The 26748-nt window shown below is 52.3% G+C and overlaps 1 protein-coding gene across 1 annotated transcript in view; it reads right to left on the bottom strand.

Moving 5' to 3' along the window:
* RBM19 (RNA binding motif protein 19) overlaps positions 1–26748 on the bottom strand; it is a 51818-nt gene that overhangs the window by 8409 nt on the left and 16661 nt on the right. The window contains exons 22-23 of the mRNA XM_015644322.2: positions 9920–10025; positions 4257–4377 (exon numbers count right to left, since the gene is read on the bottom strand). Of these exons, the coding sequence (XP_015499808.1) occupies positions 4257–4377; positions 9920–10025 (227 nt within the window). The remainder of the gene's footprint in view (positions 1–4256; positions 4378–9919; positions 10026–26748) is intronic.

Raw genomic sequence — 26748 nt, 5'->3', positions numbered from 1 at the left:
CTTTACTCAGCTCTCCTGCTTTGGAATGGCATCAAAATGCCAAAATTTTCTCCTCCCAAATCCACTGTAGGAAGCATGTCCTGCAGCTGCCACCCCTTCGAGCCAGACCCTGGCAGGCCCCACACGGAGATCCCGCAATGCTGAGGCTGCAGAGCAGAGGAGAAGCTGGATTTGGGATGCTGGGAGCACAGGGAGCATCCCTCAGCAGAGCAGCACCTGCCATGGCACAGGCAGGGTCTGACAGGGAAATTCCCCCCATTGCATCCCCCAGATTCACCAGCTCGGCCACGGGGAGCACCGGCAGCACTCCCCTCTCATCAAACAAGGGGAAAATAAAAACCCAGGAGGGTGGGGAAGCGAATTGGTTCGACTTCCTTCCGTTCTGCTGCTCCAAGCTGGTTAAGGTTTGCCTGCTAACGATCCCATTTGCTTCCTTTAAACAATGGGCAAAGCCGGCGGGGGTGGGCCGGGAGGGGGATTACCACGGGATTAGAACGTGGCAGGGTTGCGGATGCCACGCTAATCCTGCAGGGTTTTACTCTCCGGCTCCGGCATGTGTTTGCATTAGTTACAGATGCTCTCGGAAAAAAAAAATAAAAAAAAATAAAATATAAAGAAAGAGGAAAGGACAAAGGAGAAAAAAGGGAGCCCAGCGGTTGGGAGGTGAGGGCAAGGGGAACCTGGGGGTCTGCGGCCAAAGCAGGAGCGATCTGGGAAAGGTGATGGTGGCAGGAAGACTTTCCCACCCCACCATCAGGATCAGGATCAGGATCAGGATCAGGATCAGGATCAGGATCAGGATCAGGATCAGGATCAGAATCAGGAGCATGCCTTCCCTGGCAAACCCCTGCTTCCAGCAACAACTGTAAATAAGCAGGGATGAGCCGCAGCGGGGCTCGGCTGCTTTACACCCACCCACAGCCCCTCACAACTGAGCCCCCTCCTCACACGCCTCCCCCATTCACCCCCCCCACACCAGCCTTGCCTTCCCCTCCCGGCGTGGCGAAATTCCCCATCTGTCAATTTAATTCTTTGATCGATGGGAAAGAGCAGGAAAAGCGGCCCGGCACAGCTGGCTTCCCAAGTTAGGCCTGGCAGGAGAGCGGCGGCCGCGCCGGAGCCGGCTGAGCGCGGGCTCTGCGGAGCGCACGCACACCAGTAATTGTAATTTAGTGGGATTGGGAGCCAGCGCCTTCCCTGCACGGCCCTGGGCTCCCGGGAGAGAGCAGAGCATGCCGAGGGGATGGGCAGCGCTCGCCAGCCTTCCCCCAGCTCGTCGTTCCGCCAGGATGGAGCTGAGGGGGAAAGGGGGGAGCTGCGGTTCCGTCATCTGGGGATGCAGGAGCCGCACGGATCCACGGCTGCCCCTTGCCCCAGGGCTGGCAAATTCAGCTGGCCCTTGGTGCCAGGGCCAGAACAGCCACCCTGCTGCTTTCCAAAGCCTCGGTGATCCTTGCTTTCCAAAGGGAGGATCTCCCTGCCCAAGCCGGGGCCGAGATGCTGCCCCTGGCAGGGTTTGTCATCTGCCCCTGCCCTGCTGTGGCATTTGTCACAAGCCTGCTCCAGGTTATGGGCTGCACTAGAGAATCCAGGGACAGCTGCTGGCCAGGCTTTCCCTGGCTTCTCCTTCCCACATTAAGAGCCACTAAGTTTATCCAGAGCAGCGTCAAAGCCTCGCCCGTGCCAGGCCAAGCCCTTGGGCTCTCCAGCAGCCCTGCAGCTGTGGGTCCCCCACATTAAAACTGGGGTGCAAACAAAACTCAAAGTGTCTTTATTTTATTTTTTTTTTAGAGATCCTCTCAGAAAGGAGCAGAAAGCCTTCAACCCCTCCCAGGCTGTGGAGTGCAGGGCTGAGGTCCCAGGCCTCAGGGCTGGGCTGTGGCTTCACTCCTGACACAATTACTGAAACCACCCGTGGTCAGTCACTGACCACTCCTGGGCTCCTCACTTTCTCCTGGAACATTACAAAGCCTCAGAACAAGCCATAAAGAATGACCTGAAAACTACACAAAATGGGAAGGAAGCCTATTCCATTTTATTGCATCTATTAGACCTATTGAAAAGACGGCTCAGAAGTGGCTTGATTGCCATGACAAACGCCTGCATGGAGAAAAGATTTGGGAGACCAGACCTCTCCTTCACAAATAACAGCAGAGACCTGGAACTGGAAGCCCAATCTCTCTAAATGGTCTCTAGAAATAAGGTGTGTAATTGTAGCAGAGAGCAGTCAGTGGTAGGACACGTCTGTCACAGCCCAGGTCAGGACTCTGAAATACTGAGACAAAGATGATGGGGCTGACATTAGAGCTGGGGACACCACAGACCTCAGTCTTGATTGTTTCCTGAGGCTTGAAGACCCGAAATTATCTTTTCTCTCCCATTCCCAGCTCGGGATGGGGACCTGGCCACTGCAGCCTGCCAAGCTGTGGGGAGACCCTCACAATTCACCCACAGCACAGGGATGTCTGAGCTGCTCCTGTGCCTTGTGGGGAGAGGAGACTTGGGGATCAGGAGACAGCCTGGTTTCAGGTCTGCACCACCAGTGAAAAGAGATGCATGGTCTCAGCCTGGCTGTTGGGCGCTGTGTGTGCTCTGCATCCTCTCCATCCCTGCTCTGTGTGGGAAAAGCAGCCTCTAGCCACGCCAGGGAGGAAAGCTGAAGGAGCATCTCCCTTCCAGGGGGCTGCAGGCAGAGTGGTGGTGGCCTTTTTCCCCCTCTTTATTGCTATCACCCTCTGCACACCCACAGAAGGGACAGAGTGCAGCTGCTGCCTCAGCTCAGAGCCACTGGGCACCCCACAGTGCCTTGAAATCAGGAGCAGGCACTTCCCAAGGGAATAAAACCCCACTCGTGACCCTCCAGTGTGGCACAGAGAGGCTGAGACCTGGTCCCAGGCACCAGCCAGATCCTGGTGCCCACGGGTGTGCCCCAGCCTGGCTTTCCTGGCACAGATCCCCTCGGGCACACCCTGCTCTGCCACAGCATTAGCCACTGGCAGTTCTGCCAGGCCTGGAGTCATTGCATGTTCCTGCTCTCCCCTCAAGACAGGCTGGAGCACAGAGGGATTGTGCTTCCATCCTACTTCCCATCCCTAAATCCTTGCTCCTGTTTCTCAGCTGAGACTGTGGAGCCACTTCAGCTCCAAAGCTGCATTCCTGCCAGGATGTGAAAATCCTCTCCCTGCTGCCCTCCCCAGGGCTCCGGCTCGGTGAGGAAGAGCCCAGATGAGGAGGCTGGAGCAAAGACAGGCAAAAAAATTGGAATAAGAGTAGCCTGGGGGAGGTGGCAGACCTCACAGTGACACCTGCAGAGAGTCTGCAAGGACCCTAAAGCCAAGACTGTTTATTTCCCCCTACACTGAGCAGAGTGGAAAGGGGGGAAGGAGATCCTGAAGATAAAACTGGGTGCTTGAAAGATCTCACCTGCTGTTTTCTCCACCCAGGTGGAGCTTCACATTACTGTGAGCAAGCATGACGTGCCCCCACTCCAGTGCTGGGTTCTGGGTGGGCACATCCACCCTCAGCCCTGCCACCACCAAACTGCAGCTTCCCCAGCCCGGAATAACCAGCCCTGCACTATTTCAGGAACAAGTGGAGCACTGGATCAGCCAGGATCACCGAGTAACCGAGATGTGCTGCTCTCCCTCACCAGGGATGTGCAGCTGCCAAACCCCCGGGCCACGGGCATGTGGTGATGGAGAGGGGAAGCTGGGAGGGGATGCAGGAGGAGGAGGAGCATTGATCTCCAGCTTAGCCCTGCAGCCCAGGGGAGCCCTTCCTACATAAATATTTGCCAAGCAATGCATTTGTGCCTGTCGATGGCTGTCAATAGGAGCCCGCAGTGCTGTCATCTGCGGAGCTGTCACTCCCAGCTCCTGAGCCAAGCAGCCCCTTCTGCATCCCAGCCCATCACCACAAGGCTTTTCCTTTTAAACCCACGTGCTACCTGCACAGAGCCGGGCAGGGAGCACCAGGGGAGGCAGCAAAGGCCTCGTGGCTGGCAGGGGGCACCGTGGCTGGCAGGGGGCCTCGTGGCTGGCAGGGGGCACCGTGGCTGGCAGGGGGCACCGTGGCTGGCAGGGGGCACCGCGGCGCCTGGGCACGGCCGGCACACGCGGAGTTAACAGCTCCCAGGCAGAGCTGTCAGACAAAGCCCTGGCCTGGATGCCTCCTGCCTCCCCCTGCATGCTCAGGCTCCAGGATCTGCCTGGCAGCCCGCAGTGAGTGCCAGGGCAGTGCCAGGCAGGAGGGGTTACCGTGGAAGTGCTGGGCGGTTTTGCGGCGCAGGGCCTCCAGCGTCTCCTCCGTGTCTGCCCACTCCAGCACCAGCCTGCGGCCGTACAGGTGAGTGCTGTGGCACAGGGCGTTGAAGGCTTTCTGCAGAATTAAAAGAGAGAAAAAGAAATTAAAGGAGAAAATAAGAACAAGCTCACAGTAGGGAAGGGAAAAATGTCCCTCCCTCTGGCCTGGAGTGGAGCAACCACCGGAGATCATTGCACTCGGAGTGCTTTGCTCTGATGGGGCAGGATCCATCTCCATCAGAGGCTCTGACTCGGTCATTTATCTCCACTGTACTTGCAGCAGAGCAAATTCCCATCACCACTGCTGCTGGCTGTGGTGGGGCAGGCTGGAATCCAGCACAGGAGGGGGAGCTGGGAATGCTGCAGCCTCTGGAGCGTTCGGTGGGACCTCGTGACTCCCTGTTCTCTGCTGGGACACAGAAGTTCCTTTCTGCTCTGGAAGCAAGTTGGAAAACTGCCTTTCTCCTGCCAGCCATTTGGTGACTTGGCCATGCTGGCAGCAACTGTGGCAGAGCAGAAGCCAGCACAGAAGACCTCTGCTCTTTCTGCCTGTGGTGGTTTGCTCTAATGCAGAAATCCAGAGGTTTCCTGGTGTTAGATCCTGTTCAGTAACACCCATCCAGCTGTAATCTCTTGGTGAAGTTGAATGCAAACATGCCAGCCAGCCCAGAGCTCAGATGGCCTCCTCTGTCCTTAGGCAACCAGCAGAAACACCCAGAAAACACTGACTCAGCCCAGGGAAGTTTGATTTTGTCCTTATTTCCCACAGAATTTCAAGGAAATTGAGGATTAAGCAGGATTGGGCCCACAGCACATATGCACAAACACACTGGCCAAATATTTTTATCCCCAGGGGCCCACAAAGTGCTCCACAGTAAAGGCTGGGCACAGGGGGAGAGAAATGCCCCAAATACTTTTTTAAAATCCCCACCTAAGGCTGGGATTAGCTCAGGTTTTGAGCTCTGCAAATTCATATCCCTGGAACAAAAATGGAAACTCTAGGGTCAGACACATCCTGCTGTCCAACAGAGACCTGTGCTCCCATCTGAAGGCCCCCAAACCAGCTCCCAAGCTGTCCTGTAGAAGCCCACATCTCTCCTCTGAGCCTCCTGCTAAAAGCAGCTTTGAAGTGCTGCAGCTGTCCCCAAATGCCACATCTCTGGGCACAGGGGCTTGTCCTGCTTTGCTGCCCACAGCTGCTCCTCAGGATCCTCCTTGAGCTGCTGGGTTGTCAAACTCATAAAAAACCTCCATTTTCAGTAACCAGCAGCCAGTAACCTGAGTTTTCCTCTCTTTCCAAAGTCCTTTTGCTCATGTAACCCTCATGTGGTAAAAAACAGTGACGAGGAGCACCAGCTCCACCTGCCCCATGGTGTGGGTGAAATTCCCATTATCCCAGCACCCCCAGCTCCCTGGGGTGATCCCGGAGGGGCAGAGTGCCCCCTTTTCCAGGGGCACATTCCTCCTGGAAGAGCTGCAAGCTCCAGCTGTTTTTATTTGCTGCTGCTGTGTTTTCAAGGCCTATCTCCCAATTAGCAGAGCAATGTGTTGGCTTAAACAAACACTCGGGGGGAGGGAGTTGTGAGGGCTGTTTATGTTGGCACGAGGAGCCTTTTCCAAAGCCTGGCACACAACCCATGGCTCTAAACACTGCATTTCCTTTGTTAATTCCTATTTTTGGATCTCTCCTTCCCTCAGCACAAGGAAGAGGAAGGTTGGGTGACAGCACCCAGCCCATCTGTGCTCCACAGGTCACGGAGGAGGGCAGACCATGATGAAGGTGGCAATGGTGGGCTCTGGTCCTCTGAGCCACTTCTCTGCCACCTCCTCCTCGTCGTCACAGGATTGCCACCCTCTAATTTTGGTGGCAGCCCTGACAAAGGTCATGGAGCAACAGGGAAGGCAGATGCTGCCATCAAGTTGTGTTATGTGCAAGAAAGCCGCTGGGTGAGAGACAACTGCCAGCAGCCTGGTGACACTGGCCCTTCCTGGCCAAACACAGCCCCAAAATGAGTTGGTTTGCACCCACAATGAAGGAAAGCTCCAGCCTGTATTGGAATCTCTGCTCCCTGTCTTCCAGATGGGCTCCAGGAGCTGGGGATGCAGAGGAGAAGCTGCACATTTCAGGTGACAAAACATGGATGTCACTTCTTTGGAAACGAGCTATGAGACAAAACGTAGCTGTTCACTGCTCTGAGAGGAATTAAGACTTTTTTAGGGGGGGGCAAAAATAAAAAGAGAAAGCACTGATGATTTAAAAGACAAAGGGATGAAGGGGAGAAATGCCATCACCATACATCCACACTGCTGGAAGTCTTCCAAGGAGAGGAGGAAATCTGCCACTGCTGCTATTTCAAATGAAAAGACAGGTAGGGAAAAAATGTATTTTAATTAGGCGACGAGTATGAAATGAGGAGAAGCAGGCTGGCTTTCACAGAAAGCAGGAGCTATTTCTGGGGTGCAGCTCCTCTATGTGAGGATCTGCCTTCCCAGGACACCTCTTTGGAGGAACAAAGAAGGGCCAGAGGTTTGTGGAGTCGTATCCAAAAGAGGGATAAAGGGAGGTGTGCTGTCTGCTCATCCAAGAGAGAGGCTCACCACAAAAGCCCTCTAATTTCCAGGGCTGAATATCTTCCTACACCTTTAAGGAGAGCCTTTGCCACAAAAAGCTCCTTTTGAAATGCCCAAACCTGATTCTGATAAAGCTGCTGCATTTGGTAACACACCCTCTGCCAGGCCACCCCAAAGCTGAAGATCCTTGGCAAGCCTTGTCCCGGGCCTCATTTGCTTTCCAGATGCTTTGGGGGTTGTATGAAAACACTACAGGCTTTTCCTCCTCGAGGATGGGATGTGAGCATGTTAAAAATGCCATTTCTGAGCCCTTTTTGCAAAGTTTGGTTCAAGCTTAACGTTACGGCCCAGCGCGGTGGGAAAAAGCGGGTAGAGGAAAGGCGAGAGGCTGGAACAGCAGCTTAAAAACGTCTGTGGGATTCAGAAAGAGAATTTCCAAGTGAAGAGGTGGGCTGGTAAAGGCCCAGGAAGGCCAGGCTGCTGGGATGAGGCAGCCAGAGCTCTGGAGCAGAGCCTGCTGTGCTGGCAGGGCCGGGAGCAGAGACCGGACCGCAGCGTCTGTCACCCCCGGGTGTGACAGCGCCAGCCCTGCCTGCTGCACTCATTTGGAGGACAGTGCTGCTCTGCCTCCACATTCCCCCTTGCCCTATTAAATACTCAAGCCAAAGAGCCTCCAGGCTGGAATCATTAGAGGGACAAAGGGTCAACAACATTAGGAGATTGATAAATATCCCTCCCTCGCAAGAGCCGGCCCCAGCTGAGGATGCTCTCCGCGATGCCAGCTGCACACAAGGATTTCTCCCTCCGTGTGCCTGCATTTTGAAAGCGTTGGCTGTCTCTCTCCCAAATGGGCAATTTCTATTTGGAGACCAGATGTATTTTTATATCAACAGGGGAGAAAAGTGGGAACTCGGCTTCCCAGTTAATAGTTCAAAAATAAAAACAATTCCGCAACAATTCTGCACAGGGAATGTCAGGAAACGGTTAGTGCTTCCTTAACCGGAGTTAATTTGGTATTGCTTGTGCATCAGAGTTCCAGGGGAGGCTGAGGAGATCAAGCCAAGCCTGGTGGGGCAGATCTGCAGGCACAGCATCGGGGAGCTGGGAGGAGGAGCCCCCCATCTCTGTGCTGGCTGTGGAAAATCTCCATGTGCGCTCCCACAGCAGCCGTGGCTGTTCAGAGAAAAAGACAAACACGGGAGGTCACAGGCTTTAAATGCCCAACAAAGGCAGCCTAACTATTCTATTACAAACCCATCATGTTTTATAAGATGCTTATAAGCAATTTCCAGATTACCACTCTGAGCAAAAGCATCACTGACAGTCAGAGCTATTCAGCTCAGAGGTCTCCAGGCCCACTCCCCTCCTCTCTCATTTCACTCAGCAATAAACTCTAAGCCAATTATGAGCGTGTTTACAATATTCAGGATCCTATTCATCAATACACCGTGCATCCTTTTCCAGACGGCCAATGGAGTGTACTTGATGTGCCACTTGTGAGACAATTAAATCCCTCAAAGAGACGAGGGTGGAAAAAAAATATGAAGAAGGAAGAAGAGCTGCTTTGCTGGGAAAGAAGAAAACCCTGCTGAGAGCTCTTGCACAGGGCAGCTCTCTCCCTGCATGCTCCCCTCCATGAGCTCTGGCAGCAGTGCCCTGGGCCAGAGCCCTGCCTGGCTCCCTCCCCTCACCACAGAAGGGCTGAGATCACTGAGATTCCTGTTTGTCCAGTGCAGCTGGAATCAGTCCCTGAGGGGATGAAAAGGGATGGGAGGCAAACGCTGAGCCTGTGCCTGTCTCCCCCAGAGAGCAGCAGAAAAGCTGCCCCCCAAACCCAGCAGCAGTAAAGAACGAGCCGGGTTCTTGACTACGTACCTTTCCATCCAAAGCCAAAGGTTTCCTTGGGAAAAGATTAATTCAACCCCCAGGAACAAAGCCTGGATGATTCTGGAGCGAAGCAGAGGTGAAAGCAAAGCTGCTTTGAGCAGAGCCACAGGCACAGCTCAAGGTGCAGGGAGAGGACCCAGGCTCCTGGGGGGATCCCTGCACCCCCAGCTGATCCCCAAGGGGAGGAGGGAGGCTGAGCAGAGGGAAGTTTGAGTTAGGATCAATACAGGACTAACAAAGAAACTCCATGTACTGTGTTGTACAGGAGGTCAGGCTGGAAGGGATGATCTAATAGTCCCTTGTGATCCTGGATCAATGAATGCTGTCTAAAAACATAAACACAGGCTCTGGCTGGCTCCCCTCCTTCTCTCTCCTTCATCTCAGCTCACAGTCTGGAAAATCTGGAGTTCTGGGGGTTCATGTGGTCCCTTCCCTCCAGCAATAACATCTGTGGGCTGTGATTACAGCCACTTCCTTCCAGACCCTGCACAAATCACCAGGAATCAGCAGCAGGATGAAATCCACCCTGCTCCAGAACCTCTGGCAAAGGGTAAGAGCAGGATACCATCAGACAGGCTGCAATCCCCTTGTTTCTGCTAAAAGCATGGAACTTAAAGATACAGGAAAGCTTTCAAAAAATAAATGAATGAGGCCAATTTATAGCTACTGATCCTCTGGCACAGTCACTGGGAAAGCAGCAGGGTAAGGCTGCTCACAGGGGGCTCTCAAAACACAGAAGAACTGGTGAACACAAGCCTTGCACAGGTTACAAATTAGAAAACAGCCACAATATTCAGAACTCCCCTAAAATCAAGGCGGTGGTGGAGGTGGGACATGTGCAGAGGTTTCCTGATGTGTTAATGTTGGGTCAAAACCATCTTGTCTCACCTTGCTGCATGACAATTCTGAAAAATAAGCTCCTGTCCTTCTGTATTACAAGAATTTTGATTTGTTTCACCAGCTGCACCCGAATTATCCCCATTAGGGTTTGGGTTGTGGGTTTTGTTGTTGCCCACAGGGGGGTTTTAGCCTGAGTGCAGCTTTCCTGGGGAATGCTACCAGCCTGCCCCAAGCCTGGGCAAAGCCTCAGTGGGACAGAGCCTCCAGGCTCCCCTCCCCACTGGGGCAGTGGCAGAAGGGCAGGGAGGAGCACAGCTCACCTTGGCATCCTGCTTGGTGACGAAATCCACAAAGCCAAAGCCCCGGTGGGATCCCGTTCCTGCCATTTTCTTGGGCAGCCGGACGGTCTTGAGCTCTCCAAAGGTGCTGGGAATGCAAGGAAAAGCAGGGACAGCGTGAGATAAAGGGAAGAGCCACCCCTTTCCCACAAAGCTTGGCAGTGCCAGCTGCAGACCCACACCGAGTGGGTCACTCACAGCAGACGAGTCTTGCTCCACGTGTCCTGCAGCCACTCTGCTTCCCTGCAAGCCCCATTTCCAAAGCAAATACAACCAGCTGAAAACTCAGCTTGGATTTCAAGGATTGTTCTGGTTATAAAACTTAACAATACAAAAACATGCTTTAATGTAACTGCTTTGCTCCTCCTTCCCTCAGGAGATGCAGCCACCCTGCTCAGGGTGGGCAAAGCATCTCCAGGTTACCAGGGCTGCTCCAGATCCCACAAGAACAGATTCATTTGCACCTTTAAAGAGGGGCTGGAGTGCACAGGATCCAGGCAGGAAACAGAGCATGGCCCCACAGGGAATGATTCTGTTTCCAGAATAGCTCCTCCATCCCCAGAGGTGTCATCCCTTCGACTCCAGGGATCCCAGGCATTTTTTATGATTGGATTTCCTCGCTCTAACCCTTCAGCCTCTCCCACCCTGCAGTTTCTGTGCTGGAATAAACTGGTTTTATCTAAGCTTTCTGGATGTAGAAAGGGAAACAGGCAAATCCAGCAGACCACAACAACCCCTGTATCCAACAGCACTTCAGACAAGTTCTGCAGTGTCAATGGAAAGCCAAGAATGGGAGATAAGGTGGTTCCCATCCCAGATAATGAACCTGTGGCTTGAGCACTTTGACCAGTTTGTCCAAAAACCCTAAAAACAGCCCCAAAGGCAGCATGTGCCGGACACCCCTCTCCAGTGCCATCCCCTGGAGAAATTCCAGGACAAAGCCGACGCTTTCCCTGCTGCCAAGCTCCCTCTTCCCCTTCTCCTCCCCTCCCCTCACACCCATTTATCAAACACATATGCACAAACTGCAGGCAATAAATATTTAATGTGGCCCAGGTCTGAAGAGATGTGTTATTTTATTTGAAAATCTCCACACAGGCGTGCATACACAAAAGGAGCCTGGGATACAGCAGTGCCAAAGAGCACCTGGGAATAAACACAGTAAAGGCCATAAACGCTCTCGTGAAATGATATAAGCTAAATCCTGGGAGTTAACCTGCTGCACTGGCAGCATGACCAGGCATTCATCCACCCAATTTCCTTAGGCAACGTGGTGTGTAAATGCACCATTATGAAGCTTCAAAATGAATCCGCACGTCTCCCGCTCGGTGCTTTCCCTCCCGCTCTCCCTCCTGCCCCCTCCGAGCTGGAGCTACGCAAACAAACAAACAAACCCCAGCACAGGAGAGGGAGCAGCCTCAGCTGCTGGGAATGCTCGCATCCTGCAGGTTCCAGAGGTGCCCCTGCAAAGGGGTGGGGGTGACAGGGACGCCCAAGATCCCTGGAGCACCTCAAATGCTGCTGTTGGGTGAAGGGAGAGGCGAGGAGAGAGCTCCTGAGCCATGGAGATGCCCATCGAGCTAGGAATAATGGGAGGTAGGAGCCATGGGCATGCTCCAGTCTCTCTCTCTCTCTTTCTCCATGAAAAATATCAAGGACATTGCCTGGGGGCTGCAGAGTATTTGCTGAAGGAACAGAAGCAGAGTATTTGCTCAAAGGGAGGTCTCAGTCTGTGCATCCAAACACCAACGTGTCCTTTTGACACCAAGACCCAGCGCTCTGGGTGGCCCAGGAGGGACCCACAGGAGCAGGATGGCTCTGGAGTCAGCCTGGGCATCCCTCATCAGCCTGGGCAGAGCTGGGAGAAGCTGCCTCTTCCTTCCTCCCCAGCTCAGAGCAGCCCAAGCCACCCCCAGAGGTGTGGAGGGAGCGGAGACCTGATCCAGATCCAGATCCAGAGCAGGGCTGGCCACGAGCCTTTCCTGGGCAGTGGGAGCCAGCAGGGGCTTCCAGAGGGATGGATCCGGGGACCAGGCGAGGTGGAGGGGTGAGGGAAGCCGAGGGGACAGGGCTGACCCCGGTGGGGCTGTGCAGGGGAACAGAGTCCCCCCCACTGCGGCGCTAATTAGAAACCACAACACAGCAATTACCAGCCCGGGAGCTGCGAATGAAGCGCAGAGCTCCGGCCTTTAATGTTCTCCTCTCCGGTGCCAGGCACAGACTCACACCTCTCTTTTCCAATTATTTCTCTGGGATTTGGGGGGAGAGAGAGGCAGAGGCAGAAGGAAACCCAATTACCCCCTGCAGTGGCAGGTACCCAGGGAAGCCAGAGGGAAGCCAGGTGTGACATGTTTGCTCCCACTCCAGCTGCACCCAGGCCCCAGGATGGCCAGGAATGGATTGTGCCACGGGCAAAGGCACAGGAGTGGGGATGGGAAGAGGAAAAGCATGGAGCACATCACCCAAATGACACGGGTGCAGAATGGTGAGGGAGGGAAGAAAGCAGCTTTTCCATAATATCTCATGGAGCTGTTTGAAAATGTGCTCCCAGGGGCTGGGATGGCTGGGGAGGGCAGGGGTGTCACAGCAAGTCAGACCTGGTGGTGCTGCCAGCTCCTTCCCCTTCCAGCACAGAGCTCTGATGGGCACAGACGGAGCAAAAACCCCCACAGGCAGCCCAGGGTGGGGTTTCCTCTGGGTGCTGGTGCCTCCCTCCTCTCAAAGAGGGCAGAGATCAGCAATCCTGCTGCCAGCACAGAGCACAGCACCACGCCAGGCTCCTAGCCTCAAGCAGGATGGTTTACAGGGAAGTTTCCAGCATCAGTGAGTGTGAAACCAGAGTAGTTCCTGGGTTTATACTCACCCACCCATCCATGTGTTCTCCAAGTGCTCCTGAGACCCTGCACCAGGGCTGAAGGACCTTGTGGCTGTGGGAGCAAAACCCTTCCAGGCTTAAGACATTGACTTCTTTGCAGTCAGCCTGGCTTAACTTGAGCCTCAGTCCTGATGAGCCCACCAGACCCCTGTGCCTGGCCTGGAGCTGGATTTCTGGCAGGACACCCCACAGCTCCTGGTGGCACCACAGTGGGGTGGGATTTCAGCGTGACCAAGGTGTGCAGCAATCCCCAATGTCTTGTGAAGCCCCCATGGAGCTGCTCACAATTAACACAGGAAGGTTTGGGGGGACCAAAAGCAGAGTTTTGCTGCAGAGGCAGCAGGATGGCAGAGCCCCTGGTGACCTGCCATGCACACGGCTGCTCCAACTCCTCCCAGCTTCCTTCCCACAGATCCATGAAAAACAGTGTCCACCAGCTATTCCCTGAAATCCCAAGTGGAATCAGGACCAGGAGGGGAGGCAGAGGTGTGGAGGACGTGGCTCTGCCTTGGTTCCCCTGTCCCTGCCAGCCAGGCTGGCAGATCTGTCCTCACGCCTCGCTCTCCCAGGCTTGGCACGTTTTCCTGCCGTTGGCTGGGATGGGATGACAGCCTCCACAAACACTGCAAGTCCCATTTCCTAAATGAGAACCTTTGTTTTGTGCCCATCCAGATTTGCTGGGAAAGCAGCAAAAAGCCTGTGCTGGCCCTGGCTGAGCCACGATCCACAGGGCTGCAGAATAGAGACAGCCACGAGCTCTCCTTTGACAAGCCACTCGTTCCAAGCTCAGCAGGAGCACAGGGTGCATCCCAGAGATGCCAGCAGGGACATCCCCTCCCTCCCACCCACAAGAGATGCAGCATTTCTCCGTGGCAGTGCTGGCTATCAGCTGCTCTCCTGCTGCTTTGGCAGCTCTTCCAGCTGCCATCCCGCTTCCCTGGCTGAACACAGGGAGGAAAAGGAGATTTCTCCTCCTCACTGCAAGCTGGCTGCAGGTCAGAGGAACATCACTCCTTGGGATTGTAATTATATCCTTCTGGCACAGGCCAGCTGGGAGGCAAGTCCTTTGCCTGCTAATTATAGGACATTATATTGCTATTAAACTGCACATTCCAGCTCGGCAGACAACCCACGGCTCGCTTGGCTTTGCCTGGTCACCAGAAGGAGCCTGCACGTCCTTCACCAAGCCCAGGGGCAGTGGGACAGAGAATGGGCATACAGGTGGGCTCCAGAAAACCTCCTCCCTCCCCTTCCTTCCTCCCTGGTCTCCAGAAAACCCCACAGCTTCAGGCAGCTGTGAAGGCTGCTCGTTCACGGGACAGGTACCTCCAGAGCAGAGGAATCGAGGAATCACAGTGGTTTGGTTGGAAGAAACCTTAAAGCACATCCAGTTCCACCCCCTCTAAGCCCCATCCAGCCTGGCCTTGGGCACTTCCAGGGATCCAGGGGCAGCCACAGCTTCTCTGGGCACCCTGTGCCAGGGCCTGCCCACCCTCACAAGGAACAATTTCTTCCAAAGAATTTAATCCTAAGAAGTTATAAACATCTCTCCAGCTGGCAAGTGTTCCCTCCATTTCAAGCCCTTCCCTGTCTCAAAGAGCAGCATTTAAACTGCAGAATCCTTGGGACAGGCCAGACCTGCCCATCCCTGACAGGAATTTTCAAGTCCCAAATGCACAGATGTTGATCTTGGCACACCCCAAGCCGTGAGCTGATTATGAGTTGCCACATTCTGAGGGGGAAAGTACAACTGACACCATGAATCTTCCCACTGCCAAAACCACAGGACATCTTGAAAAACAACCACAGAAATCACCCTGAGCATTCTGTGGATGTATACAGAGCAGTCCTAAATCCCCTCTCTGGTTTATAGTCCTTCAAGAAAAACGAAACAGCAAAACCATGTTGAAAAACTGATTATGACAACCTTTACCAAGGCTGCCGACCTTCTCCTGGGTTGCCATCTACTGCCACCATCTTCTCCTGCTCTCCTCTTGCTGCCTTCCTATCCCAAGCCCTGCCCAAATCCCCCCTCGTGACTGCTGGCAGCCCCGGGCCGGAGCTCAGGCGGATGAGCCAGGCAGCGTGACCGCTCATCCCAAATGGCTCTGGGCAGGGATGACGAGTCCAAAAGGGACACAAGTCCTCCCCTCCCCTCCCTGCACAGCCTCAGCCCCAGGAGCAGGCTGCAGCCACACAGAATTCACTCAATCCCTTTTATTCTTTTTCCCTGCTCGCCCCCAAACAGGACCTTCCCCCCTCAGAAAGCGATGGCCCTGCCAGGCTCTGCCTCCACACCCGTTTGCTGGTTAAAAGGGGGAATAAAAAAAAATAAAATACGGTAATGATCCTTTTTTTTCTTTCTTCCTCCTTGAGGAAGGCAGGACCCTGGCAAATGGTTTTGCCCCTGGGCTGAGCCATGGCCAGTTCCACCCCCTGCATGAGGGAGTTAATGGAATACGCAGCAGAAGGGCCCTCCCGCCTCCCGCTCCAGGACTTCAGCTGACTCCAGGACGGCTAATCCCATTACAAGAAAATAACGTGGATAATTCAAGCTAATGAAATCGTTACAAGAATGTGGACAGCCAGGGGTGGACATTCAGAGCCAATTTAACACTCCTTGGTGTTGTTATCCCCAGCACAGGAAATATCTGAAAAGGAGGAAGGGAAAGGGAAGGAGGGAAGAAAAAAGCCTTCCTCTCTTGTTAGCTTAAATCCTGTTAGAGAGTTCAGGAATTAATCTGGCACCCATCTCCCCTATTACCATTATCAGCAGCAGCATCAATAATGTCTCCTTCACCTCTGAAAATCAGCAAATGAAGGCACAGACAGACAAGGTGGGAGGGAAAGCTGTGGATCCAGAGCCGAGTCAAACCTGGAGCTGTGGGTGGAGGGATTTGGCAGCAGAGCAGGGCTCCGTGTCCCCCTGGCCCACGGATGAAGTGACACCAGCAGACAGGTGCCCAGTGCACAGCTGATCCTTCATTCCCTGTGCTGGCCAGTCCTGCTGGATAATCAAAGCACCTCAAAATCCATGTGAAAACCAGCAGGACACAGGACAGCCTTTTCCAGCTTCCTCTCCTCTTTTGCCCAGCAGCATCATTGTCTTTGTTTGGATGTCCCTTATCTGCTGCTGGGTTTTGCTTTATGTGATTCCTCTTTTCCCTTGTGCTGCTGCCTGCTCCAAGCCATGGATCCCTTCCCAAGCCCCGTTTCCTGGGAAGGCCTGGCCTCGCTGCCAGAGCCTCCTGGGGCAAAGGCATCTCACACATTCCCTGGGGTAACACTGCTGCTGGTCCCAGCTCTGCACTTCCCTCCTCATGGAGGCAGTCCAGGAGATCCACTACAAAACAGACAAAACAGGGAAAGCTGCTCCAGGATTGCCCTCACACCCTCTGTGCCCGTGGGAAACTCCAAGCTTAGCGAATTCTGCTACAGAGCTTCAAAACTTATTTAGCTGCCCAACACCACAACTACTGCAAGTGCCAGGGACTATGTGGACATGGATGTGCTTCTTCCAAGGAGCTGGGAATTTACCCACAAATCCCAATTTTATGGACAGTGGCAGCAGCTTCCCTCGGAGCTCGTGGCAAAGCAGGATGAGGAACACAACAGCTTTGGCCCCAGAGCAGGAGGCAGCCAGGGGATCTTCCCTCTCCTCGAGATGCTGGCTCAGGAGGCAGTGCCTGCTTCCCGTGGCTTAACTGGCTCGTTAAAAAACACAGCAAAACATTTTATCCCTTCTCGATTTATTTTCCTTAACAGTTGCTTATGAGGGACCTTATCAAAAGCGTTCTGAAATTCCAAGTAAATTAGTCATTAGGCAGGTTTTCAGAACAGTAATTAGGCCACTCCATGCCCCTGATGTATTATTTACCTGAGAAGATCTACATAATTAGGGCTCTTCTTTATAACTGGTATTACACACACTAAATTCTACTCCAGTCTATCGTGTAATTACGCAATTAGGCCGCACGCTAAACAGAAACCAATCCTGAAAACCAAGCAGAAAGGAAAAAAAAAGAACCACAACAGTAATTATTATTTTTTTAAATCCTCCATCAGCAGCACAGCAGCAAGTCTTAAAATTTTAATATCCCTCCACTTAAGTCATTTCTAAGCAGGTGCTGCAACCAGGTTTGGTTTCTTAATTTTGCCGTGTTTAATCCGACTTTGGGAGGTTTTAACATCGGGAGAGATGGGTTTTAAAGGCTGATAGGAAAAGGGGCCTTTCCCTTCCCTGGATTTGCTGTGCTGGTGGGAGCAGTGGGGTGTTCCTGCAGTGTCCCTTTGCAGCCCCTCAGCCCCCTGCTCCTCCCAATCCTGATTTTCCATGTTCACAGTGGTGTGAGTGCCACAGCCATCCTGCCCTCCAGAGCCGGCTCCCACCCTGGAATCCAAGTGTGGGAGAAAGGAATGAGAGCCTGGAGCCCCTGCAGCAGGAGATGGGATGTGCAGAGCCCCACCCAGCAGCCTCACACACCTTCAGGGTGGAGGGATGGATGTGGTCAGCTCCTGATTTGTTCCCATCTTTCTTCTGGTCCCACTGCAAAGCAAGATCCCAGGATGTCCCTTCCCACCTGTGCCTGCCCTTGGGGTTTTGCACATGCCCTGCTTCATTTCCTGGCCCTTGCTGATGGAAGAGCCTGCACCATTGGGGTAGGAAGTATTTTTTTAATCCACTTCTTGCCATAAATCTATTTTGGACTTGGTGACACCAAGGAAAAGCAGCCAGGACTCGTTGACACCTCCTGGAGAAGACACCTGCCTATTCTCCACCTTTATTTCCGTGCTTTAAAGACAACGATGATTCACTGCCTGATGAAAGCAGGAACAGATTTCCTCCTGAAATTTTACACCTCAATGCCTACAATTTCCAGTTCCTGAGGGAGAGGGGAAGGTGCAGAGCTGGCACAGGGAACACAAGCTTCAGGAAGCCCTAGGTTTAAGCAGCACTCCTGAACTTGAACACTGAAATGAGTTTGGGAGTTCAAAGCCACCCCAAAAGAGTTTGAGCTGGTGACTCAGAGGATTTAAAGATAACTGGTGGATGTGTGATGGAAGAGGTCACCCCAAAGCAGGATGGAGGTGGAAAAATCCCACTTTAATATTATTCATTATTAATATTATTCAGGTTTTGTTGTTGCTTCTCTCTTTGGGAATCTTACAGAGCTCTGAGCTGGTTCTGGTCACAGCAGGGCTCTTGTCCCCTCTGCTGTCATGGGTCAGCCACAACCAAATCCCCTCATTTCACCCATCCAACATCTTCCTTCTTATTCCTACTGATAACACTAATTACTCCTAATAGTAATCACTTCATTATTTTTATTTTTTTCTGGGGAAGACAAGAGTCATTCAAGTCTGGAGGAGAAAGGACCAGCTCCACCAGGACATGGTCCCCCACATCACCTCCCAGGAGCACAGCAGGACCGAACCATGCTCCCCTGGCAGCTGTCCCTGGGATGCACAAATGCAGCAGCCACGACCCCTCCTGAAATCTCAATCCTTGCACAGCCTTCAACAAGAGCCTCCCACGCCTGCAAAGCCTTTCCCAGAGCTCACAGTCCTAAGCCACAATTCTCCCAGCACGCAGCACCTTGCAGGACCAGGGCTTAGGAGGCACCAAGTCACTGCCCTAATCACCAGAGGGTCAGGATTTCACAGGAACCTGCAGCTCCAACAGCGCTGAGATTTGGGGATTTAGCTCTCCTGGGCTCTTTTGAAAATCCTGATCAGAGTGCAGCTCTGGTCAAAAAAATAAGTTATGCTAAAAATAGTGCTCAGAGGAGGGTCTGGTGCAGATCTCTCTCTGCTCCTGGAGGATTCTTATGAGTCAGCTCCTTTCAAAGACAAGAGGAAGTTTGTACAAGTAGCAACTAGGAAACAGAAGGAAGCCAAAGGTGTACCCAGAGCATCCCTTGGAGAAGGAAGCCTTGCTGTTAAGCTACCAGCTGCATCAACAATCCAAAAAATAAAAATATATCTCATATTCACCTGTAGAACCTCCTGCACTGAGCTGGAGAATAAAAATAGAAGCAGTGAGATATTTATAGGCACACAGCTATTTTAACACAGCTCTGCTTTAAAGAGAATCCTTATTTAAGTCTTGTCCCTGTAAAGCTGCAGGATGACTTAGAAAAATAACCTGATTAATTATTTTCATCAGGAGAACAGAGAAACACAGAGGGAAGATCAAATGCACGCAAGCGCAGCGGGAATGCGGGAGCTGTGCTGGTGACTCAAACACAACGAGGCTGCCGAGCTCTCCTGAGCCCAGGCTTGTCCCCAAGAGCCCAGCCTGGCCACATGTGACACCTGCCAGGGCTCAGAAGGAGGCAAAGCATTAACAGCAGGCACAGAAGAGCTCCTTGGTGAGGCCAGCTGGGAGCCACCACGCTCCAGAGACAGCAGAACATCCCATTTTCTGCTCAGGCTGGAAGAGCAGAGCTGTATTTTCACTGCTCACAGTCCAATTTGCCCATCCTGCGCCCAAAACTGGAGGTGTGGCTGCTGCCCAAGCTATGACGGTGGCTGTCCTCCTGCCATGACCACAGCAAAGCTCAGAGGCTGTTTTGCCATGGGATTTGTCTTTACAGGTCACCTGGAAAAGTCCCAAAAGACAGGATGGGGGAGCAAGCACTGTCTGAGCCACCACGGGATTCAGCGATGGCGTTTCCACTCCATTCCATGGAAAGCTCATCGCTCTCCACCCGCCTCAGCAAGTGCTGGATGGAGAGGACAGAACCCAGGGACCAAAAGGTTTGGAGATCATCTAGTCCAACCCCACTGCCAAGAGCTCCAGGAAGTGGGGCCACGATGAGAGAAAAGGGGAAGGGATCATCCTTCCAGCCACAACCCACAAAAACAATGCAGGCACCAGGAAAAAAGGCGAGATGGGTTTTAGGGGTAGGAACAATCGAAATGGCAAAGAGCAGAACGTCTGTCGTGGAGAGGGAGCTTCAGCCAGGATGGGCTCAGGAAAGCTGAGCTTGTGTGGGAGCTGTCAGAGTCCCAGCTGATGGCAGTAAGTCCCTGCAGAGGTGACAGCTCTGGCAGATGCAGTGAGCAAACAGCAGAGAAGGGGGAGAAATCAGACAGGAGGCAAAGGCAGCTGGATCTTTACAGGCAGAGCTGGGCTGTGCTCACTGGCATTAAAAAAGGGAGGCAAGTGGTTAAAAAACAACTTTTAAGCAGCATCCTTGCTGAGCACAGGTAGGGCAGGGCTGGCAGCTCCCCTCCCTCTCCTCCAGACCTCCCTGCTGCAGCACACCCAATTTCATGGGGTTTTTGCACAAGCAGCGGGGTGGAAAATGATCATCGGGAGGCAGCGCCCAGACCCCCCCAAGGTGAGCAGCCCCAGCCCAGCTGGGTGGGTCCCTGGGCGAGGAAAGAGGCCACCAGTGAGCTCCCCCAATGGCTGCTGTGCTGGGGAGCAGGGGCACCCACGCTCCCCCCAGCCCCGTCACCCTCCTGCCTGCTGACGGCAGAGACAGCGCAGTCCTGCGTGACAGCGTGAAATTAATATGATTTTGGGGGAAGTTGGCAGTGAGTAATGAGCAGCTGAAACACCTCGTCCCCACCCCCTCGCCCCCCAGACTCTTTTAACCCCTCAGCTGCTGGCACGAGATCAAAGAGGGGGAAGAGCAAGAGCCGGGTTAAAGAGAAGCAGAGAAGGGCCGTGCAGCCCACCTGAAATGGGATTTACAGGGTGAATTTTGGCACAAATCTCAGTGGTGCTGCTTGTGAGTGGCCCCAGCCTGCTGAGATGCTGAGACTGGCACTCCTGGGCTTGGAGAAGTCAACAGTGCTGCTTTTCCACGTGAGGTTTCACAAAGAGATGTCAAAAAAATGGAAAAGATGAGGGGCTGAAGGAGGTCCAAACCTGCCCTCCAAACACCCCAGGGCAAGGCCCAGAGCCCACCCATGAGGGGACAGCCTGATGTGCACAGAGCACTGATGGGCAGCACAACAAAGAGTGGTTTTCCAGCTTCCCTGGTATCTAATAAAAGGGAATGTGGGCAGGAAAAACATCCCATCTTCACAGGCAGCTGGTGTGAATCCCTGGGTGCCTGCTAAGTCAGTCCCACAGCAGCACCTTCCTGAGAGGACAAGGCTCAGGAGCTCCCTCCTGCACTTAACTGCAGCAAATTTAAGATCTCCTGTCCTCTAGCAGAAGTGCTCAGGATACTGCTGGGGGAGAAGAGGAAAGAGAGGTGAGAAGACAGATGGTCGTCCTGATCAGCCTTAACTTGATTTCTTCAGGAAGAGCAGCGTGCAGACAGAAATGCTGCTGGTGCCAGCAGCTGCAGAAGCCAGCACAGTTCAAAGGCCCTGGGCACAGGGACTGCCTCAGGGGGGGTGAGAGACTGTGCAATGGAAGGGCTTTAATTGCAATCACATCCCAAGGCTGAATATCTCCTGGATTGAGAGAGGGAGAAAGGCTGCAGCAGGCATGAGGTTAAAAAAATAATGATGCAAACAGAGATGCAAATAAAGGACACGATGTCATCGTGAGGAGAAAGCTGTGATTCATTAGAGGCTTGTTCAGGACCTTCTCGTGAAGTGAGACTGAAAAATACCCACACAAGTGAAAGATGGGGGGGTGGATGGATCAACAGCACTGGGAAAGAACTGGAGATAAGGAATCCAACAGACAGAGGAACTGTAAGGGCAAGGAAATAATCATCTTGACTGTACCTTGATGAAAGGCTGAGACACAAGCTCAAAAGTCAGTCCAGCGTAATTTCAACAGTACAGATTGTGCAATGCCCCAGCTGCCAGCCCCCAGAGGGCCAACTTTGGCAATGAACAAGAACTGGCCACAAGGTAAGGCAAAAAAACCCCAAACCTATGTTTTTCCTGTCTCAGACACACACATACTCTTCTTAATTCAGATAAAAAGAGACCCTGTAACACTAAGAACCCTGAGTGGGTTATTTCCAGGCCACAGCACAAGCAGGCTTTGGTTTTGCTCCCTCTGGAGAACCACCTGCCCACATGTGAAATTCTTTTGCACTGAAAAAATGGCAAAAACCCCAAAGCAGAACCCCAGAGAGGCATTTGAACAAGACATTCCAAAAGCAGCCCCTTTCCCCACCTCACTCCACCTCCCTGAGCCCCTCCACGCTGCTGAGCAGAGGAATTTGTGTAGAAAACTAATTAAAATTCCCTCAGGAAGCTCGGCTGGGTGCCCTGGAGAGAGGTGCTGTGGCAGGAGTCGGGAGGAAGCAACCCTGAAATTCCCTTCATTTGCACAGGACAAATCCAGCTTTTGGGTGGGCAGAAAAGGGACCTGGAGTATGTGGAGAGCAGAAAAGGGGAGAGAAAGAAATGTAAAAATCAAGTATGTAATGAATATCAGGAAAAGGATGTGCTGAAAAATAAAAAAATAAAAAAATCTTCCTTCTGCTCTTGGGAAGAGCCACCTTTTAAAGCAACTTTGCTAAGATAACACAGAGTTAAACACTTCCTTATCTATGTTAAACACCTTTATGATTCAAACTGAAAAACAGCACTGCAAACCCATTTCCCTCTCCCCCACCCCATGGCTGGCTTTGGAGAGTGGCCAAATTAAAGTGGCCAGTTCCATTTCTGGGCTCTGAATATCAACCCAATTCTGCTGTGTTTGGGATTCCAGTCCACGAGGAGAGGACTTCAAAAAGGGGGGGAAAAAATTAAAAGGAGTTTAATTTATGCTGTTTGAAATAGTAAGAGAAATAAAGCAACCCAGCAGGTCCCTGTATCCCCACCTGCAGCTGATGAGGCTGGTGCACACTTTTTCACTTCCCAAAAAGCTCCTGCACCCTGTGCAACATCCCCTGGCACTGCAGTTTGGCCATGGAAACATGAGGATTGGTAAGAGGCTGCAGGGGTGCACCTGGGATCAGCAGTGCAGGAGATGCAGGGCACACAATCCAAAGGTGTGGGAGAGCAGAGGGCACGGGGTGGTTCAGGGGGACAGCCTGTGCCAGGGGTTCCTCACCCTCGTGGGGCAATTCCTTCCCAATCCCATCTCTCCCTGCCCTCTGGCAGTGGGAAGCCATTCCCTGTGTCCTGTGCCTTGTCCCCAGTCCCTCTGCAGCTTTCCTGGAGCACTTTTAGGCCCTGGAAGGGGCTCTGAGGTGTCCCTGGAACCTTCTCTCCTGTGTCTCCCAGCCCTTCCACCAGCTCTGGCCTCGCCCCAGCAGCTCCACATCTGCCCTGTGCTGCAAGGGCACTGAAAGCAAAGAGCTGAGCTCTTCAGCCAGGACAGAGGGAGCCATCAACCAGGCAGCTCCCTTTCTTCCAAAAAACAAACTCAACACATCCAAAGGTGCAATTCTTGCAAGAACCTTCAAACAGCAGGGGTGGGAGCCTGCAGCCAAAGGGTGACAGGGACAGCTTCATGCCAGGGTGGAAAACCTCGGTCCTGAGGAGCATCCTGCAGCTCCCAGGGCCAGCCAAGCTCCTCCTCAGACACTCAGCAGCCCAGCACAGCCCCTGCATTCCAGTGAGGAGCAGGAATCCAGCGTTAAGGCAGGCACCACATCCTCTGTGCCATCACCTGGTACCTCAGGAGCAGCCCTGGCCCAGAGCTCCCAGCACGGAGAAGGCAGCCTTAAAATGTTGTTATCCCAAAGGACAAGGCTTGGGAATGCAGCCCAGTTTCCAGCAGAAACACCACACACACCCACACCCAGCGCTGGGATGCTGAGCAGCACATGATAACCCCTGGCACCTGGTGGCCTGGAGCAGGAGCCTGGGGAGGGCTTTGGAGAGCTCCTGGCCCCAGCTGTTCCCTGGGGAACACAGTTTGGTGATCCCCCTCACCACCACACCAAACTCAGAGGAACCTTCCAGCTGCCACTGCACACCTGAGCATCGGAACACCTTCTGCTCCCTGCTCTGCCCGTGACAGCTTCCCACTGAGCGTGTTCCTCCAGGCCAAGTGCACACTGCACGGCCCTTCCAGCGCCCAGGGCAGCCCAGGAAGGTGGGATCCAAGCCCTGGGCCTGGCTGCACGGTGCCCAGCTGCTCCCCTGGGGCTTTCTGCTTCTCCAACACTCATTTTTGGGCACTCCCTTCCTGCAAGCGGAGCACCCTGGGCCAAGCAGAAGTGTCAGCGCTCCAGGGGAGTTCAGTGAGTCCCCTGCTCTGCCTGTTCCTCCTGCCACCCCAGCACAGCAGCAGCTCTGTCCTGGCTCACAGGTCTCCTCCTGGCTTCTCCAGGTGTCACCCAGCACCTGCAGCCCCCATGCTGTCCCCAGCAGCCCCTCAAACCCCAGGGAATGCTCCCAGTGACTCCTGCAGCTGTCCCCAAGCCCCTGGGGCCATCTGACTGCAGGGGGACAGCATGGAGACAAAAGTCAAGCAGCTAAGCAGCAGCAGCAATTGGTTCTGAGCCGTTTCTAGCACAATATTGAAGGTTTTAAAAGTGAAACCCAGCAATCCTGGCAGCACTGGACATTCTGTTTGCATGGAATGCTCTAATTAACTCTGCCCAGCACTTGCTTAACAAACTCACGTTTTTCCTCAATTTTTTTTTTCTCCTCCTGTGTCTTTCACCAGCACAGATTTTCCACATCTTCAACAGGGGAAGGAAAAATTGTCTCCAGTCATGTAGACTCCATTACTGGGAGAAAGGTGTGAACAGCAAGCATGTCTGGCAGACGGATTCATTATCCCACCGTGTCCTTTATAATGGGAAATGAAAAGCCCATTCTGGTAACTACACTTTATTATAATAGGTCAGAAGAAGTGAAAGGCATCATCTTATAAAATTAACTTCATAAAGACTGCGTAAAAAAAAGAAAAAAAAACAACTCTGCCAGTTTATCCACTGCATCTCCCTGCAGAGATTTTTTTTTCTTCTCCCAGAAGGGGCTGACTCCCAAGTCTTGTCCCACTTCACTTTTCCCCTCCATCAGAAGGAATAGTTCTTTTTCCTCCTAATCAGGCCCAGCCACTTGCTTTGCCAGGTGCAATAAATGCCATGTCTTTGTCAAGACAGAGAAAACAGTCAGCAAAGGAATTAAAATGAAAAGAGACACCCACCCCCAAAGGTCTTTGCAAGAAGCAGTGTTACTTTCTCTGTAGGAAAATCAGAATATGGAGATAAATGCACCTGATAACCTGTTCTTTGCTCTGCAATACCTTTCAATTGCTTCTCTGCTCGCTGCTTCTTTAGTCAAACTGAAGTCCAGTCTCCCAGCTGATAATGATTTTGTGATTTAACAGCTTTATGCAAGGTGTTTGACTGCAGGTCCTACAGGTGCAAGGCCAGGGATGGCCAGAGGGATGATAAAACACCTTCCACACCAAGCCTGACCTCCCTCTGAATTTTGTCTGCCACAGCTAATTGGCAGGGGAGGGCTGGAACTAACAATTGCTGCAAATTGCAGAGAAATCAAAGATAAAACCAGAATGGTAAGTTCTCAGATATATTGTGCAAAGGAAAGAAGAAACTTCATCCCCCAAAAACACAACTCCAAGCACTGCATCCTTTGGTGGGATGAGCAGCAGCTCTGCCAAACTCTGGACTGTGTCCTTCCCCCAGGCTGCCTTGGATTGGGCAGGAATCTTTTAGGAAGCATTTTTCTAAATTTTATCATTCCCTTTTTGAGGAAAATTAAACCCCCATCTCATCAGAACATTATAAACCACTTGCAAAACAACCTGATTTTCAATCTTCATGGAGTTGGTGCAAGGCAGAGGGAAGGAGGATGGAAGGGGATGCTCTGAAACAAAGAGTTAATTGGAACTCTCAATGAAGGCTGCATGGATCTCATGTGATAGATTCTTAAAGGAGCCCAATTTTCAGAAATTGCCAGGGCTCCAATCTGTGAAAGTGTGGCCTTTCACAGATCCCAATTCAGCTTGCCACGACTAGAGTTCCTTTTGAAAAAAAAAAAAAAATCAAATAAAAAAGTCTTGCCATAAAAGCCCCCCAATTTGGTAGCAAAAATTAGCAGTGCCCATGGGATAGCAATCCCTTTGTCTCTCCTCCCCTAACTGTGGCTCTTTGCAAAGAACTAAGCACCATTTTACCTTTTGTTGTTTTTCCAGGTAGTAAAGAGAAGAGTGGGAGCTAATCAAGAACAAAAATGGGTGAAAAAAACACACCCACAAAAGCTTAATCTTCACACCTTGCCCAAAAGCAGCCCCTATAATTGAACAGCATTTCTCCCTCTGGAGGAGATAACACCTATATTAAAAAAAAAAAAAAAAAGATAAATAAATCCCTTGAGGGTGCAAGAGAGGCCAGAACCTCCAGGAGAACGTGGCAGGACATGCTCTGAAGCAGTGTCACACCCCAGTGTCACACTGGGGCTGGGGTGGGAGCAGGACAGCACCTGAGCCTTGTGCAATTGCTAAAAGAGGATTATGTTGTAGGCAGAGGACCTGAGCTGTTGATCAGAGCATTCCTGACTCCCCTCAAACACCTTAATTAAGCACCCACCTTTCTCCAATCCAAGAAACAACCTGGGATCCCCAAATTCCAAAAGGAAGAAGTTCCTCCAGGCTGCTGTAGGGATGTTTCAGTGATGGATCCATAAACAACAAGATCCAAAAGTGGAAAACCATCCAGGGCAGGGATCCCTGAACTGCCAGTGCTGAGCAGGTACAGCACACCTTGAAAAATCCACTGCTCAGGGCACCCAGCTCCCTTGTTTTGCTGTTCCAGGGTCATCAACACCTTCTGGGGGGCCATTTCAGAAGGGGGACTGAGCTCCTTGACAAAGCTCAAAACACGGAAATATTTGATTGGGGGGAAAAATAAATATATCTACACCATATAATGTGTTATAGATTATTTTTTCAACAATATTGGCATAATCCATGTATTTTTCTGGGGTAATACATATACATAGATTCTGCATGGATGTATAGAATATGTGTGTGCTCATAAAATAAATACACACATATATTAATATTTTAAAATATATATGAAAATAT

The sequence above is a fragment of the Parus major genome, chromosome 15, assembly GCF_001522545.3.
Source record: "Parus major isolate Abel chromosome 15, Parus_major1.1, whole genome shotgun sequence".
NCBI lineage: Eukaryota > Metazoa > Chordata > Aves > Passeriformes > Paridae > Parus > Parus major.
Note: the sequence above shows the minus strand (reverse complement) of the source record. Positions and strands in the feature narration are given on the sequence as shown.